The sequence below is a fragment of the Pituophis catenifer genome, unplaced genomic scaffold (genome assembly GCF_029215685.1).
Source record: "Pituophis catenifer annectens isolate HBS135680 unplaced genomic scaffold, rPitCat1.0.hap2 SCAF_4, whole genome shotgun sequence".
Classification (NCBI taxonomy): domain Eukaryota; kingdom Metazoa; phylum Chordata; class Lepidosauria; order Squamata; family Colubridae; genus Pituophis; species Pituophis catenifer.
Window position 1 is genome coordinate 71,385,534 of NW_027256884.1, and position 18,312 is coordinate 71,403,845.

The 18,312-nt window shown below is 42.1% G+C and overlaps 1 protein-coding gene across 2 annotated transcripts in view; it reads right to left on the reverse strand.

Annotated features, from left to right (window-relative positions):
* Positions 1 to 18,312, reverse strand: part of LOC139316631 (amine oxidase [flavin-containing] B-like) — an 84,251-nt gene that overhangs the window by 28,215 nt on the left and 37,724 nt on the right. For both annotated transcript variants that reach the window (XM_070943455.1, XM_070943456.1), the window contains exons 4-5: positions 11,049 to 11,153; positions 8,908 to 8,999 (exon numbers count right to left, since the gene is read on the reverse strand). In XM_070943455.1, the coding sequence (XP_070799556.1) occupies positions 8,908 to 8,999; positions 11,049 to 11,153 (197 nt within the window). The remainder of the gene's footprint in view (positions 1 to 8,907; positions 9,000 to 11,048; positions 11,154 to 18,312) is intronic.

Sequence of the window (18,312 nt, forward strand, 5' to 3'; positions counted from 1 at the left end):
GCAAGATGAGGCAGTTATCAGGATGTTGATGGCCTGGATGTGGGTCCCTCAGGTAAGCTGGTGTGGGGCACATGGGGCAGCTCTGCACCCCCTGCCTTGCTTTGTCCTCCACCCCCTCACCGACTCACTGGTGGGGCTTGGGAGATGGTCAATCCCCATTCATGGCATGGTCACAGACCACAACAGCAGGGAAGATGGAAGGCAGTCCCCCCACCAGACCAGACCAGCCTGGTGGGGGTGGGGGGTGGGAAACCGAGTGGCTCCAAAAACAGCTGAAAGTGTGGTGTTCAAGCCCTGGAAGATTATGGAAAGTGCGAATTTCAGCCAACCCTGTCCCTGTAAACTACCATATCTTCCAGGGCTTGAATGCCACACTTTCAGCTGTTTTCAGTGCCCCTTGGTTTCCTACCCCCAACACCCTTGCCAGGCTGGTCTGTTGGGTGGGATTGCCTTCTGCCTTCTCCTCCTCTGTGGTCTGCAGCCACACCATGAACAGGGATTGACCATCCCCCAAGCCCCACCACTGTCAAAGTAAATCCTAGGTGCACTGCAATGGACAGACGAAAAGTGCAGCTTTGTCTGAAGGAGGAGTGGGGAGAAAAAAGAGGGAAAGCGGCCGAGTGAGAAGCATCCTGTCAGGCACCGAAACGCCGCCATTGCCTCCTCCACAGAGAGAGAAAGAGAGAGTGCAAGAGAACAATCCAATCCAACCTCTGTGTGTGTGTGAGAGAGAGAAAGAGAGATCCGATCCAACCTTGGAGAGTTATACCAAGGCTGGCGGCGGTGCGCTCTCTCCCTCTCCCTCTCCCTCCCTCCCTCCCTCCCTCCCTCTCTCTCTCTCTCTCTCTCTCTCTCTCACACACACACACACACACACACACACACACACACACACACACCCTCTCCACGGCATCTGATCCAAGGCATGCAGGCCAATGCATTTTGGGCTCTACCTCCTGCTGCAGTCGGCCTCTGTGCGGTTGCTGCCTCCTGTGCACCTGTGGGTGGGTGGGGCACCCAGCTGGGCCAGGCCTTGTGATTAAAAAAAAGACATCCCCTGAAATGCATATTTTGGGGCCCAAAAGAAAATAAGACAGGGCCTTATTTTTGTGGAAACACGTATATAAATATATTATTGCAATATATTTATCAGTAATCAACTGGGGGGATAATATATGGATATGTGCTTTTATTTCTAACTATATGATCCAGAATTCCTCATTCATTCATTCATTCATTCATTTTATAATAATGTTAAACACACACACACACACACACACACACACATTAAAACTAGTAAATTCCAGTAAACACTACATTAAAAATATACAAAGCTTAATTGCATCAATATTTAAGGTTATGGCCAAAAGGGTTTATCTGAGTTGCTTTTCAAATGGAAGCAGTACAGAGTCAGAGACCAAACAAAACTCCCAAGGAATGCATTCTACAGCTTCAGAAGGGCTTTTCCTGGACAAGTGATGAAAACCACTTCTAAAGTGGTTGCCTTTAGAAGGCATCTGAAATATTTCATTTAGACATAGTATGGAACCTAAAATTATAGCTCCTGACTTGGTTGCCCTATTTCTTAAAGCATCACTTTTTATTAGCCTGACTCATTTGCACCAGTGGTGGGTTGCCCCCAGTTCGGACCAGTTCTATAGAACTGGTAGTAAAACCAGCGGGAGGCTCTGCCCACTAATTCTGACGTCATTAGAAGTGATCTGTGCATGTGAACCGGTAGTAAAGGTAAGTAGAACCCACCCCTGATTTGCACTATAGGTTTGATAAGAGGACTGCAACTATATCATGGAACATCACATTTTCAATTAAATCTCAATTCCTGATGATGTTTCTGCTTTTTGGGTTCTTCCATATTAGCTATTTCTCCATATGGAAATTTTTAAGAAGCAGAATAAGCAGAAATGAAGAAAGGAATAGAGATGAAAAACTGGGAACTGAAAGTATAGCTAAAAAACCCATCTATGGAAATTCTCAGTCATGCAGGTCATGGTTGTCCCAAAGCTAGGATTAAGCTATCACATCTCTGTGTCCCATAAGAACCAGCTAATGATTTCCCACTTCTGTGAGTGAAGGGGAGCTGGGGCAGATAATGCTGGTTCTTGCTGGTTGTTCTTACTTTGTGCAACAACCAAGTTAGATTGGCACCCATCAGTTCACATTCTGTTAACTGGTCAAAACATCACTTTTCTGGAGAATGTTTGAGGAATAACTAGGATAACCATCCTATTCTGTGAAGTTAAATTTTTCAGATAATTTTATTGTTTTATATATTCATATTCTTAATGTTTATCTGTTTTTGATAAATAGCAGGATTCCTTAAGGAATATGGCATGAATTACCATAAATAAATAATTGCAGATTTTAGTTGCTGAGGATTTTTTTTATTGTGATGGTTATTTTAACATTCATCCTACAATATTCTTTTGAATATTACATTTGGTAATCTATCTGCTTTCAAGCAAATAAATAAATAATTTATTCATTAAATAAATAAAGTATGATTATAGTTTGAAATCCTATAAACCTCTGTAACCAGAGAGCTTTGAGTGTAAAAAAAAAAAAAAATTGTAAGCAAAAGGACAAATATGAACATTTTTCTTTTTTTCAGATAACATTTCTTACTCATTTTTAGCAATAAAACATTCAGTGCTTAAAGATGGAGCTGGGCTCTGGTGAGACCTAACATTTGGATATGTTTTAAATTCATGCTTCTAATATGAGAGTAATATTTCTACATGTCAAACACTGGAGGAGAGGGTGGAATAACTCATAATTTTAGGCAATACTGGGGATTTAGGTTTTGACAGACATATAACTCAGATTGTTTATCCCCTTTCTAGGTGTTTTATCATGCCAACAAATAAATAATGCATGCAGTTATAAGAAGTACTTATCCTTGCTATTTGATTGGATACTAACCTCCCGGTGACCCAACACCAATGGGAAGATAACCTTGGGACAAGAGGTTCTCCCCCCAGAGAACAAACTCCTGACATCCCCGCTGCTGAGGGTGCTTCAGGGCTTGCTCCCACCTCCTTGAGCATTTGTCCTCCCTTCCTTCGAGAAACATTCTTAATGATGTACCACTATCTCATCCCATTCAAACGGCTAGTTGGCCAACTCAGGACTCTTGGACTCTCCCTCTCTCTCCGTCAGTCACTATTATTAAACCATGGAACGGCTGTATCTCCACTGATGACAACAACATCATACAGGTGCTCTCCCTGACAGATTCATCTGTACAACATCTAAATCATCATCAAGGTCAGGACAACTGTTCCAATCTAAATGTGCCCAGGTACTCGAATCCGCCAAGATCTAATAATAGTACTAAAATCAATCAAGACTCAACTAGAATGGATAAACAAGGCAAGATTACAGACTTTTTTGCCGAAACTTTACCCTGCCTTCTCATCAACCCTCTGCAATTTCCAAATAACAGTCAAAGACTAACCCCCCTAATACTCCCTGGTCTATCTTGAGCTGGAATATTGCAGGCTGGGCGACAAAAAGAGCCGACCCAGACTTTTTGAATTATCTTAGAAAATTCCAGATCCTTTTATTCCAGGAAATATGGGAGGTAAATGATATTCTCTTATGTGGTTATGAGGTTACATCCCTGCCCGCCCTTTCTTCGTCTCACGGCGGCCATCCTAGTGGCGGCCTTGCAATTGGTATCTCCCTGGACCTGCATGCGGAAGTAGTTTATGTGGATTTCCATCAGCCTTATGTCCTCGCAAGTGTGATCTCTGTCGGGAAGGTCTCCCTCCTGATGCTTAATATCTACCTTCCTCCTGGGGGTTCCTATAAGGACCTGGACGCGCGGTGGGAGGGATTGGAAGAATATCTCACAACTATCATATTTAGATTCCCTCACTCCTTGGTTCTCTTGGCGGGGGATTTAAATGGCCACACAGCAGGGAGCTGGGAAACCTTGGTAGTTTCCCATTGGTGGGCAGGATCGAATAGGGATGATCACCCCTTGGAGACCATAAAAGGGAGAGTCTCCAAAGACCTGAAAGTTGATAGAGTGGGGACCAACTTGGCCCTTCTCACTGTCAGGTTGGACCTTTTTCCCCTTAACAGCAGATGTGCCCCGGACATTCCCGGGGAATTTACCCATCTGGCTAAAAAAGGCAATAGCACTATAGACTATGTCCTGGTCTCAAGAGCCTTTTTGCCCTATGTCATCTCCTTTAAAGTGGATGACATGATATTTAGTGACCATCTTCCCCTTACCTTGGATGCACTCCTGAACAGACCACAAAATCATCTTACCCATGCTGCCCTAATAGCTGCTAATACCAGAAGATCTCTGATGGTATCGAAATGTCGAATACCTTGGCCTTATCCCACACGAGCTTTTATGATCAAGAGTCAGCTAAAAACCTGCTAGCTTTAACTAGTTCTAAGACCACTCCCAGTGCACTCTTGACCACCTTTATGGATTGCTCGAGCGACTTAATAGCCTCTTTTAAGACCCCTATTCTTACCCTTGGTAGAGCTTCTCGGAGGAAGTGGGCCCCCTGGTTTAATATACAGTGCAAACAAGGAACCGATTGAGAGCCATATATATCCTCTGTAAAAATTCTGGTTCGTTGAGAGCCCCTCCTGCTTACTTTATGGCTAAGAAGGCATATAAGTCTGCTCTTTTAAGAGCCAAACAAAATTGGCAACAACTAAGGTGGAACTCCTTATTAGCTGCCACGCAATCCCGTAATCCTTGTGATTTTTGGAGTTTGCTGAATAGAAGGCCAACTAGTTGGTTTATTTACTCTATATCTGCCTCCACATGGGAACTCTTCCTACGCCAAGTCTTTTACGACGCAGACTCGCCATCCTTTACAGCGTTAGATTTCCCCCCGAACAACTCCCTAGATGGCCTCCTGTGAACCCCTCTACTATCTCGAAGCTAATTCGACAACTCAAATTGGGAAAAGCCCCCGGCCCTGACCTTATCCCCGCTGAGGCCATTCAAGTCCATAAGGACTGGTGGATTACTGTCCTTACTGAGGGATTTAATGCAATTAATCAAACAACCATTATCCCTAAGGTCTGGAAGGATGCCATCAATTCATAAGAAAGGTTCCCCCTCCAATCCAGGCAATTTTCGAAACATCAGTTTATTGTCAGTATTGGGGAAACTCTATGCCCAGTTCTTCCTGTCCAGGCTGGAGTGCTGGGTTGAGGAGGCTGGTCTGCTCGGTCATGAGCAGGCGGGGTTCAGGGCAGATCATTCTACTATTGACCATGCTCTGATCCTATACCATCTAGCCTTAAAATACTCTACCCCTAGGAAAGGCCGTCTCTGTGTTGCCTTTATAGACTTAAAGGCTGCTTTTGACAGTGTTCCCAGATATAAACTGTGGGGCAAACTCCTTTCCTGGGGCATCGATAAAAGACTTCTCTGGCTCATCTCCCAACTGCACGAGGGAACGGAGGCAAAAGTGCGCCTTACCCCCCAAGGGGACCTTTCCAACGCCATCCCTGTTAATAAGGGGGTCAGCCAGGGATGTATATTGACACCCCTTCTTTTTAACTTATATATTAGTGATTGGAGAAGGGCGTTAATGGTCCAACTGGATTATATCCGTGCCCCCAGATTAGCTGACTACAGGTGCCCGCTCCTGCTCTATGCGGACGATGCTCCGATTCTTTCATTCTCTCGGGTGGGTCTGCTTAGAGCCCTTAAAATCCTTTCCAACTATTGTTGCACCAACCAACTGTTTATCAACCATTCTAAGTCTAAGATTATGATTTTCTCAAGAAGCAGGAAAAACTATCAATGGAAGCTCGACGGCATACCAGTGGAAAAGGTCCATAGATTCCAATATTTAGGCATTCTTTTCCAATCTAATGTCATGTGGCTTGCACAGATCAAGTCCCTCCGCACCAAGGCTAAGGCCATTACGCATGCCCTTCTGCAATTCTTTTACACAGAGGGAGCCCAACATATTCCCTCAGTATTGAAAGTATATAGGGCAAAGGTGATAGCTGCCATTACATACAGCACCCCCCTTTGGGTTCAAACAAATATTTCCTTCCTTGAGTCAGTTCAAAGCCAGTTCTTATGCCGCCTAATGGGAGTTCCCCCCTGTGTGAGTAATGCTGCAATCCGCTTGGAACTGGGCACACCATCTCTCGCTACTGTTCTGTGGAAGTGTGCTATTGGCTACTGGCTGACCCTGTGGATCAGACTTTCAGACTACTATTTAGGCCAGTGCTTATGGCGGGACGACTTCCACAGTCCTTGGGCCCACAATATTCACACCAAACTTATGAAGATAGGTATCCCCCCATTGAAGCCCTTATGCTTGGCCCAGATGCAGCCAAATCGCTGATATTTCAGCGATTGGATGATATTGAAAGACAACAGAACCTGGCACTTGGTGCGGGAGTATGTTCTCCGTTTTCTCTCGGTATTACTCCCCGAATGCACCCCGCCAAATATCTCTCTACGCTATCCTTTGTTAAATACAGGTTGGCCTTTCTAAAGGCACGTTTTAATGTGATCCCCTCAAATGTCCTAGATAGCAGGTGCTTGGGGTGTGTGAAATCTACCCACTGTTCATGTGATGGCCGATCTCCGGAATCGTTGGCTCACATCGTATTTACATGCCCCCATTATCGGGAGGTAAGGTCAGAACTTATCTCTCCCATTTGCCAAAGATTTCCTGGATTAACTGAAAATCTTAGTCTTTGCTTCTTACTCCAAGATACTGATTCTAAGATTACACTAAAGGTAGCAAAATTTTTTGCTGCAGTCTTGGGATGTAAGAGCCGGGGGAAGGGATGGGCTGGACCCATTGACTGAGGTTAGCCTTATTGATCGCCAGCGGTTGAGTTAGTTGGTGGTTGTATAAAGTGCCGATGTGTGGATTTTATGCAAATTGCAATATAGTATTTTCTACCTATGTACAATTTTAATCGACTATAGTCCATATAGATTGGAGCTAAAAATTTAAAATACATGAACTGTAAGTCTGACAGGGTGATTTCCACCACTTATCTTGTTGCCGTTCTGCACTTCATTCTGGTCGTGTGCCAGCATTGTGTCTTGGATGTTTTGGTTTTTTTGGTCTATGACCGCAATAAAGTATGCTGCTGCTATTTGATCATAAAGAAACCAATGTAACATTTATCTGGCTGGCATAGATAGTCATACTTAGCTTACAGACAGTACAAGTTGAAAGCAGTGGATCGTCACAAAAAAATTGCCTTGTTGGCATTTTGATATGTGTATGTTACTTTTCTTTCAGTAATTAAGTAATTAAAAATACCTTTGTGATTGCTTTCACAAAAAACACTTGCACATCGAACTATATTCGCTCTTCAATCCCACGCACAGCAATGTTAAACTTATTTTAAGCTTATGCAAAAGTTATGTGTGCTCTCTGTACAGGATAGTGGAGGACAGAATGGGATTTCAGATTTCCTCCGTAATTTAGAAGATGAAACAAAACTATGCCTCTCACCCTTATCTTAGGAACACTCACTATAAACATAAATATTAAATCCTACAAAGAACAAATGTAAATGTTAAGATTGACTTATTGTATCCAGTTTTGATCAATGTGGTATATTTGATGTAGAGTAGAAAGTTTGACCATCCAAACAACTGGACTGGGCAAAAGGAAATCAAAAAGGTATAGTTAGTGCCTTCCATAAATTTGAGACTATGGTTCTTATCACACTCAAAATATGGCTAAGGGCAAGGAATTGAGTACCGTAGTCCAAAATATTTGAAAGCACCACTTCCCCTTCTGAGCCCATGCTAACTAAAGCATTAGCATCCTTTTTGTCCAGGATCCAATGCAAACAGCTGCTAATTACTTTTAGAGATGGGTCTTCTGTTAAGGGCCACATTCCCTGGATGATATTTACTGGGAATCATACCCATTGTTAGGAGAGGCCAGAATACCAATATCCTACCAATCTGCTTTTTCTCTTGTTATTTAAGGCATATTTAAGGCACTTAAAACAACTTTAACATTGTTAAGTGGTTTACATGGCACAGAGGTTTTCCTCAATGGAGTTGTGGAATTCATTTCATTTTGAGATGAAAAATGGTTTATTTCATAACAAAGAACAATTATTTTCTTTACAGAAGTTCTCTAATAGATTATTTTTGTTTTTTGAACAGTAACCTGTTCTTACTACATTTATTTATTTCCCATCATTCTGGATTTCTTTCAATTTGTTCCTCAAAATAGCTAATATCGCAATTGTTATTTTGTTTTGTTTCATGCTATCTAGCATGTTTTAATAAATATAAAGGAAACGTATCCTAGTTTTCTTTAAAGCACTAGCAGAAGTTTATAACAATGTTATACATGCCAATTTGAGACAAGTTTTACAGAGTCCACAGTAGTTACTTTTAAATAAGCAACTATACTTTGCTGCTAATGCAACCCTTTTTATTTTAGCATTGCTATATGAAACACCTCCTTGCTGTTGGAGACTCTTGTCAAGAGCTTTTCCAGGGCTTAATCTAGGCAAGATTATAATGATTGATGATGATTCCCAAAGAAACTACTTTAGAAAATGAGATTTATGCAGATTTTGATCTCATGAAGAAAAATAATCACCTGGCTTAAATATCAGAAGCAATATGTATGTATTTATTTATGTATGTATGTATGTATGTATGTATTATGTATGTATGTATAAAACTCTCTGTATTTTACAGATCTAAACACTTAAACTTTAATATGCAAATTATGTCCTCAGATCATTTAATTGTAAAATAAAGTTTACCTAAGGACCCATCTTCTATGGGGGATAGCATTCTTTCTACCTAAGATTCTTTCCAAATGGAATACTTGTTTTAGATGCTATTATCTTCTATTGTATAGACATGGTATACAATATAAAATTACTTCTCACTTTGTCCAGCACACTTTATCTAGCAACTGTTCCATGGTAATTTTGTCCCATTCCTCTGCATGTGGTGCTTTCCATGGAGCTTCATTAGGAATCTAGGAAAGGAAAGGACATACGTGTAACCATTACACAGAGATGATCATGCAACAGTTTAATAATCAAGCAATCTTTTTATTAGATTCCAATGCTTTTTCCCCAGACTACAACAATGGAATGATTGGTCTTCAAAATTAAAGACGTTCTTGAATTGTTTTAAATTGGTCAGCTTTTATAACAATTCTGTCACTTATGTTACAGGGTTTTAATAGAGGAAGGTATTTTGCTCTGAGCTGGTATAGTAGATGAGCTGCATGAATGAATATTTTGAAGTTTGTTTTTTTTTAAGTCACCAAATGTTTACTGACCAAAGATCACTTTTTGACCATGCAGCCTACTTCATAGAGTTGCTGTTGTGGGGACAAAACAAGGAAATTCTCACATAAATCATGAATATTTTAAATCTAATTAATTAAATTTAACTAATAAACTAAATATTTGTTGGTTATCTAACGAAGCATGACTTTGTACTATAAATAATAGTCTTGAAATTGGGTTGCTCAAGAAATTGGGCCGGTTTCATTCATACTCTCATAAGTAATAGAAAAATCAACCCCTTTCCCCCATGGAGGTACAGAGGCATTTTGGAAGTAGAACAGGTAAATGGAAACAGACTTGCATTCTGGAGAACAAGCTGCTTTACCTAGTTTTGTTGATGTTCACATTAAAAATTAACCCCTCAGTAACTTTAAGATGTATAGACTTCAGCTTCCAGAATTCCCCAGCCAGCTTTTTGACATCCATATCTCATCGACCATGGTATCATGCTGCACCAGCTGGAAGAGTTGGGGGTGGGAGGCACCGTATTGCGGTGGTTCTCCTCCTTTCTCTCCGACCGGTCGCAGCTTGTGTTGGCAGGGGGGCAGAGGTCGACCTCGAGGCCTCCCGTCTGTGGAGTGCCGCAGGGATTGGTCCTCTCGCCCCTTCTGTTCAACATTTATGTGAAGCCGCTGGGCGAGATCATCTGTGGCTTCGGGGTGAGATACCATCAGTACGCTGATGACACCCAGCTGTACATCTCCACCCCAGGCCACCCCAACGATGCCCTTGAAGTGATGTCTCAGTGCCTGGAAGCTGTGTGGATCTGGATGGGGAGGAACAGGCTCAGGCTCAACCCTTCCAAGACTGAGTGGCTGTGTCTCCCGGCATCCCGATATAGTCAGTTGACTCCATCACTGACTATTGGGGGCGAGTCCTTGGCCCCCACAGAAAGGGCTTGCAATCTGGGAGTCCTCCTGGATATGCAGCTGTCCTTGGAGGAACATCTGATGGCTGTAACCAGGGGGACCTTTTATCAGGTTCGCCTGATTCGCCAGTTGCGGCCCTTTCTTGATCGGGATTCCCTGTGCACAGTCACTCACGCCCTCGTCACCTCTCGCCTGGACTACTGCAATGTACTCTACATGGGGCTCCCCTTGAGGGGCACCCGGAGGCTCCAGCTGGTCCAGAACGCAGCAGCGCAGGTAATGATGGGAGCAGCATGGCGCTCCCATGTAACACCGCTCCTGCGCGAGCTGCACTGGCTCCCGGTGGTCTTCCGGGTGCACTTCAAGGTGTTGGTTATCACCTTTAAAGCGCGCCATGGCATAAGGCCTAGCTATCTTCGAGACCACCTGCTGCTACCGACGACCTCCCAGCGACTCGTGTGCTCCCACAGAGAGGGCCTCCTCAGGCAAACAATGTAGGCTGGTGACCCCCAGGGGGAGAGCCTTCTCTGTGGGGGCACCTACCCTCTGGAATCAGTTGCCCCCAGAGATAAGGAGAATCCAAGAGCTCAGTGCCTTCCGCCGTGCCCTTAAAACCCACTTTTTCCAGCAAGCCGGGCTGGCTTAGGAAGAATTTTTTTAAATTTTTTAAATGTTTAATTGGTTTGTGGTTTTTTAAATTTTGGGGCCAAATTTATATATATTTTAATTGTTTTTAATATTTGTATTTCATGTTTTTAATTCTGGCTGTGCACTGCCCTGAGTCCTCAGGGAGAAGGGCGGTATATAAATTGAAAATAAATAAATAAATAAATAAAAAGTTGCAACTTGTCCAAATCTTACCTCTTTCCCCATTTCATCCAGTGTCCTCCATAGATTGTTATAGTCCAAATATGTAATGGGATTCCACATTGGAGGGAAAGGCCCCTTGAAAGGATAAGATTTGCCCTATAAGTTCAATGAAAGAAGAAAGAACTCAAAACGGATTGTTATTCCACCTAGCTACAATTAAAAGGTCCAGAAAATGACATGAATTCTAATGCACATCATTTCCATTATACTTCTGTATGGACCACAGTCGGAAAAAGGAGAGTAAAACTCTCCTTTTCATATTAGTGCTAAGAGGTTGTATTAGAATACCATCTACTGTGTAAGTGGGCAGCCTCGGTGGTGAAATGTAAAATTTGTTACTACCAGTTCTGTGGGCGTAGCTTGTGGGGTGGGGGGGTAATGTGACTGGGTGGGCGTGGCCAACTTTTTTTTTTAACTTTTAAAGGCATTTTTTCTACAACCTCTTCAGCAGAAGAGGTTGTTAAAAATGCTTTTAAAAGCCTCTCATGATCAGGCAACTCAGCTGGGATCATCAGAGGCTTTTAAAAGCATTTTTTTTCTACAACCTCTTTGGCTGAAGAGGTTGCAGAAAAAAATGCTTTTAAAAGTCTCTGACGATCAGGCAACTTAGCTGGGATCGTTAGAGGCTTTTAAAAGCATTTTTTTTTCTACAACCTCCTTGGCTGAATTGGTTGCAGAAAAAATGCTTTTAAAAGGCTCTGATGATCCCAGCTGAGCCGCACAATCATCAGAGGCTTTTTTTTTTACTTTTAAAAGCATTTTTTTGGCAGAAGAGATTGTAGAAAAAATGCTTTTAAAAGTAAAAAAACCAGCCTCTGATGATCGCGCGGCTCAGCTGGGCCTGGGGGGGCTGCAGGGATTTTTGCTACCGGTTCTCCGAACCATCCACCACCATCGCTACCGGATCGGGTGATCCGGTCCGAACCAGGAGCATTTCACCCCTGGGCAGCCTAGGTAAGAACAATTTGAACAACTAAATGAGCAAAGAGAGAACAGCAGAAACAGCAGGAGCATTCAAAGTCATGAAAAGGGGATGTTGAAGAAGTTGCAGTTTCTCTTTCTGTTCTACTTTCAACTCTGACTTAGCTGTTTTCCAAAATGTTAGGAAATTATGTCAGCAACCACATCCCTTTGGTCATGACTTGTACCATCAGGTAGAATCAGCAACCACATACAGTAGATAGGAAGCCTATATGCCATCCACTTTTCTTACCCCCAACTCTTCACTATCCAATCCTGTCTTTTAAACTATATTTACTAGTACCAATATTTTGGCAATAGCAAGGGGAAAGAGTATAGGAGATTTATCTTCTCTCCAGATCAGTAGGATTTGGCGGTCTTTGGGAAATCAAGGGTTAATTAAGAGGTTTACACTTCTACATAAGAATACTTAAGAATTCTTTTCCAATTTCAGATAAATCCAGGATTATTGGGAATACCAACTAGAAAACATCAGAATGCTTATTTGCTATTTAGAACATGTAAGAAATGCTTATTACTGTCTAGAAACAGGGCCGGATTTTCCTATAGGCTAACTAGGCTTCAGCCTAGGGCCTCAAGATCAAGAGGGGCCTACACAGTGGTGGGATTCTGGGGGTTTGGCCGAACCCTTTGTTAAATTGCTGGCCCGCCCGCCCCTCGCCTCCCACCCGTGCAGCGCCAGCCTACCGTAGCCAGGAGTAGGCAATTGTGGCTCTTTTACAACCTATGGACTTCAACTTCCAGAATTCCTGATGCAGCTTGGCTGTCTCAGGAATTCTGGGAGTTGAAGGCCACAGGTTGTAAAAGAGCCACAATTGCCCACCCCTTCCCTAGCCTGAGTTCCGCTGCCTGGGATCCACGTGGGCTGCCATGTGGTTCCCCACCGGCTCCGGACTCAAGAGAGCAGGATGGAGAAAGCCGCTTCCACGCCTTCACTCACCCTCACTCTCTGCTCTGTTGGATTGCCTGCCGTTTGCTTACCCCGCCCACTCCCAATCTATTGCTGCCTCCGATGGCTAGAGGAAAAAAAAACTTCAAATTCTTGCCGCAGGGCTTCAAAGGGCCGCCCGAGAGCCAATGGTGCAGCCGAACCCTTTGTTAAATTGCTGGCTTGCCCCACCCCTCCGCATCAATATTTATTGCCAATCAATAGTGGTGGGCGAGGGGCGGGGGAGCCAGCAATTTAACAAAGGGTTCGGTGTTTTTTTTTGTAATTTTATTGGCCCCCGGAGCTTCAGCATAGGCTAATTGGCCTCTGGGCTCTCAGCTGATTTGTCTCAGCTGTTTTGCTCAGGGCTCTTCTGCTTCCTTGCAAAGAGTGCTGATTTTTTTTCCCCCTAGCTATACTGAGAAACGAAACTGAAACTGCTTTGCTGTTGCTGCAAGGTTGGAAAATTAGGCAGGCAGAATTCTTTTCTTTTTCCTCACCAAAAAAGGTAGGTGCAAACAATGGGAAATTTAGGGAAAAAGAGGAGAGTTCAGGATTTTAAAACACAAAAGAAAAAAAGCTCTATTTAACTAGGGAATTGTAATAATTCAGATACTATTAACTGTATATTTCTGAAAGCAGAAATGGTTAAGTTGTGGTTTGGAGGAATATATGGGGGAAATTATTTGGTTTATTATTATTGGTAAATATAATTAATTGATTTGTAAGAAATTGGATTGCATGGAAATAATTGGAATATTCATGTTCATATTGATTAATATACAAAAAGGTAGTTATATAACTAATTGATTTATATTAAAATGTTGAATTTATATTAAACAACTAATATTACATAATTAACCAATGTGAGGATGGATATAAAAATAGATGACAATGGGAAGGGGTATAATATAGAATAAAAGGGAAAAATTGAATTTGATTAAGATTAGAGATGAGGATGAAGGGTAATATTGGTTTTTTACAAAAATAGATGAGGAATAAATATGGCAAAAAGGAAATATAGAAATTGTACATTTAATTGAAATGACTAAACACTGTTTAAATTTGTGAACCGGCCAAATACTCTGTTCAAAGAAAATACATTTCTAATTATTGTTATTTATTCATATTTGTTCTCTTTTATTCTTTAAAGTTGAACAATTCATTATTTTATCTTAATATCTTTATATTTGTTTGGGGTTGGCTTTCTTCTCTTTCATCTTTTTTATTGTACAGCAATCTTTCTCCTCAAACCTACCACCTCTCTCTTTTCTTTCCTTCTTACTTTCTCTTCCTCCCCCTCTTCTTCTCCTCCCTACTTCCTCTTCCTTTCTCCTTCTCCTCCTCTCTTCCTCCCTCTCTTACCCTCCCTCCTACTCTAATTTCCCTTCCCTTCCTTCATCCCTCTCTATTGCTGTATCCTTTTACGCATATGGACTACTCAGAGGGCTGAAAAAGTTATTTCTGACTGGTCCTCGCACTTTTGACCAGTCCTCGAACTTACGACTGTCCTCACATTTTACGTTTTTGCCCTATCTTTTCACCATGGTGAAGAGAAGCAGTTGTGAAATGAGTGACATGGTTGTTAAGAAAGCTGCACCGGCATAAATGTGAGGATGGTCATAAGTGTGAGGACCGGTCAAAAGTGCGAGGCCCAGTCAGAAATCACTTTTTTCAGCCCTTTGGGTAGTCCTTTTGTGTATATGGACTACTCAGAGGGCTGAAAAAGTTATTTTTGACTGGTCCTCGCACTTTTGACCAGTCCTCGAACTTACGACTGTCCTCACATTTTACGTTTTTGCCCTATCTTGTCACCATGGTGAAGAGAAGCAGTTGTGAAATGAGTGACATGGTTGTTAAGAAAGCTGCACGGGCATAAATGTGAGGATGGTCATAAGTGTGAGGACCGGTCAAAAGTGTGAGGCCTAGTCAGAAATGACTTTTTTCAGCCCTCTGAAAAAAGTCTATGCACATAGCTACATCCACCTGGTCACATGACAAGCTACCCACGCCTACACAGTCACGTGACCAGCTAGCCATGCCCACCCAGTCACATGATTGCCAAGCCACACCCCCAACTAAGCCACGCCCACAGAACCTGTTGTTAAAAAAACTGAATCCCACCACTGGTGAAAGGGCCTCATAAGTGGAATAGCCTAGGGCCTCTTTTCATCTAAATCCGGCCCTGTCTAGAAATGTTCATAATAGTGATAAGCCATTGTTGTTGTTAGTCACGAAGTCATGTCTGACCCATCGCGACCCCAGGGACAACATTCCTCCAGGCCTTCCTGTCCTCTACCATCCCGCATAATCCATTTAAGATCACTGCTTCAGTGACTCCATCCAGCCACCTCATTCTCTGTCGTCCCCTTCTTTTGCCCTCAATCGTTCCCAGCATTAGGCACTTCTCCAGTGAGCCCTTCCTTCTCATTAGGTGGCCAAAGTATTTGAGTTTCATCTTCAGGATCTGGCCTTCTAAAGAGCAGTCAGGGTTGATCTCCTCTAGGACTGACCGGTTTGATTGCCTTGCAGTCCAAGGGGCTCGTAGGAGTCTTCTCCAGCACCATAGTTCAAAGGCCTCAATTCTTTGGTGCTCAGCCTTTCTTATGGTCCAACTTTCACAGCCATACATTGCAACTGGAAAACCATAGCCTTGACTATACACACTTTGTTGGCAGGGTGATGTCTCTGCTTTTTAGTATGCTGTCTAGATTTGCCATAGCTTTCCACCCCAGGAGCAAGCATCATGGCTGCAGTCCCCATCTGTGGTGATCTTGGAGCCCAGGAAAATAAAATCTGTCACTACTTCCATTTCTTCCCCTCTATTTACCAGGAATTGAGAGGACCGGATGCCATGATCTTAGTTTTCTTAAGGCTGAGTTTCAAGCCAACTTTTGCACTCTCCTCCTTTACCCGCATCAAGAAGCTCTTTAGTTCCTCTTCACTTTCTGCCATTAGAGTGGCATCATCTGCATATCTGAGGTTGTTGATATTTCTCCCGGAAATCTTAATTCCAACTTTCGATTCATCTAGCCCCGCCTTTCTCATGATGTGCTCTGCATGTAAGTTAAATAGGCAGGGCAACAGTACACAGCCTTGCCGAACTCCTTTCCCAATTTTGAATCAATCAGTGATTCTGTGTCCAGTTCTCACTGTTGCTTCTTGACCCGCATATAGGTTTCTCAAGATACAAATAAGATGGTCTGGTACTCCCATCTCTTTAAGAACTTGCCACAATTTGTTGTGATCCACACAATCAAAGGCTTTAGCATAGTCAATGAAGCAGAAGTAGATGTTTGTCTGGAACTCCCTAGTTTTCTCCATGATCTAGCGTATGTTGGCAATTTGATCTCTAGTTCCTCTGCCTGTTCAAAATCCTGCCTGTACTTCTGGTAGTTCTCAGTCCACATACTGCCGGAGCCTAGCTGGTAGGATTTTGAGCATAACTTTGCTAGCATATGAAATGATTGCAATAGTGCGATAGTTTGAACATTCTTTGGCATTGTCCTTCTTTGGAATTGGAATGTAACCTGACCTTTTCCAATCCTGTGGCCACTGTTGAGTTTTCCAAATTTGCTGGCAAATTGAGTGTAGCACTTTTACTGCATCGTCTTTCAAGATTTTAAATAGCTCAGCTGGAATACTGTCACCTCTACTAGCTTTGTTATTGCTCAGACTTCCTAAGGTCCATTTGACTTCACATTCCAGGATGTCTGGCTCAAGGTCAGTGACTACCCCATCGTGGTTATCAGAGATGTTAAGCTCGTTCTTGTATAGTTCTTCTGTGTAATTTTGCCACGTCTTCTTAATCTCTTCTGACTCTGTTAGAACCCTGTCATTTTGGTCTTTTATTATGCCTATCTTTGCATGAAATGTTCCCTTCATATCTCCAATTTTCTTGAAGAGATCTCTGGTCCTTTCTATTCTATTGTTTTCTTCTATTTCTTTGTGCTGTTCATTTAAGAAGGCATCCTTATCTCTTCTAGTTATTCTCTGGAATTCTGCATTCAATTGGGTGTACCTTTCTCTTTCTCCCTTGCCTTTCGCTTCCGTTCTTTCCTCAGCTATTTGTAAAGCTTCCTCGGGCAGCCATTTTGCTTTCTTGCATTTCTTTTTGTTTGGGATGGTTTTAGTTGCTACCTCTTGTACAATGTTGCCGTAATTCGAGGATCAGACTCAATAATAAGCTCAGACTTCTTTTTATTCAAGCAGAAGATAGTTTATTTACAGATGGCATTCTTTATTTACAGAGCGATTGCAGAAAGAAGCAAGGAGAGAGGATGTACACCACCTTTTATACCAAGGAGGCGGGGTTAAGAGAAGGGAGTGGTTAATGAGTGATACATTAGGGAGAGGAGAATGAGTTAACTCCTGACATTCCAAGACATATCTTTCCTTCAGGTATGAATGAGGCATTTACACATGACATACAATGTGATAAGCTATATAAGGTAATATATAAGGATTTTTTTGCCAGATTAGCCTTTTTGTTTACATCAATACAGCTTAATTGTTGCATAAATTTGAGGATCAGACTCAATAAATGATTCAGGAACGAAGTATTCAAACAAAGTACTATTTATTTACAGTAGGCATTCTATATTCACTGAATGATCGTAGATAGAAGCAAGTGGGAGGTGCGTACATCCCCTTTTATATCAATGAGGCGGAGTAATGGATGGGAGTGGTTACATATGAATACATTAAGAAAGAAGAATAAATTAACCCCTGATACCCTGTGAATATACATTTTCCCCATTTGAGAATAAGGCATTTACTCGTGACAAATCCCCCTCTAAATGCCGATTCAACATACAACAATAATTACATTCAGACTCAGAACAATATAAAACTTGTAGTTTGGAAGTTAAATATTTGTGTTGTTTAGATTGCAAAGGCTTAGTCAATATGTCAGCTATTTGTTCTGAGGTTTCGCAGTGAATGGCTTTAATGAATCCATCTTGAGATAATTGTCTTACGTGTTTGAATTTGATATCTATATGCCTGGATCTTTGACCAATAGCATCAGATCTAGATATCTCTATAGCAGCTTTGTTATCTTCATGTATGATAAATGGTAATGAAGGATTTTTCCAAACATCTGATAATAAATCATTAAACCATACAAGATTATTGGAGGCTTTAGACAAACAAACATATTCTGCCTCGGTTGTTGATGTGGCTACTAAATCTTGTGTCCCAGTATACCAGTAGACTGGACAATTGTTAAGAAAGAATATATAACCTGAGGTGCTTTTTCTGCACTTAGTGTCACCTGCCCAATCTGCATCAGTATAACAAGTAAGAATGGGTTCTTTAACATTATTGGGTTCCAATAGTAGGCAG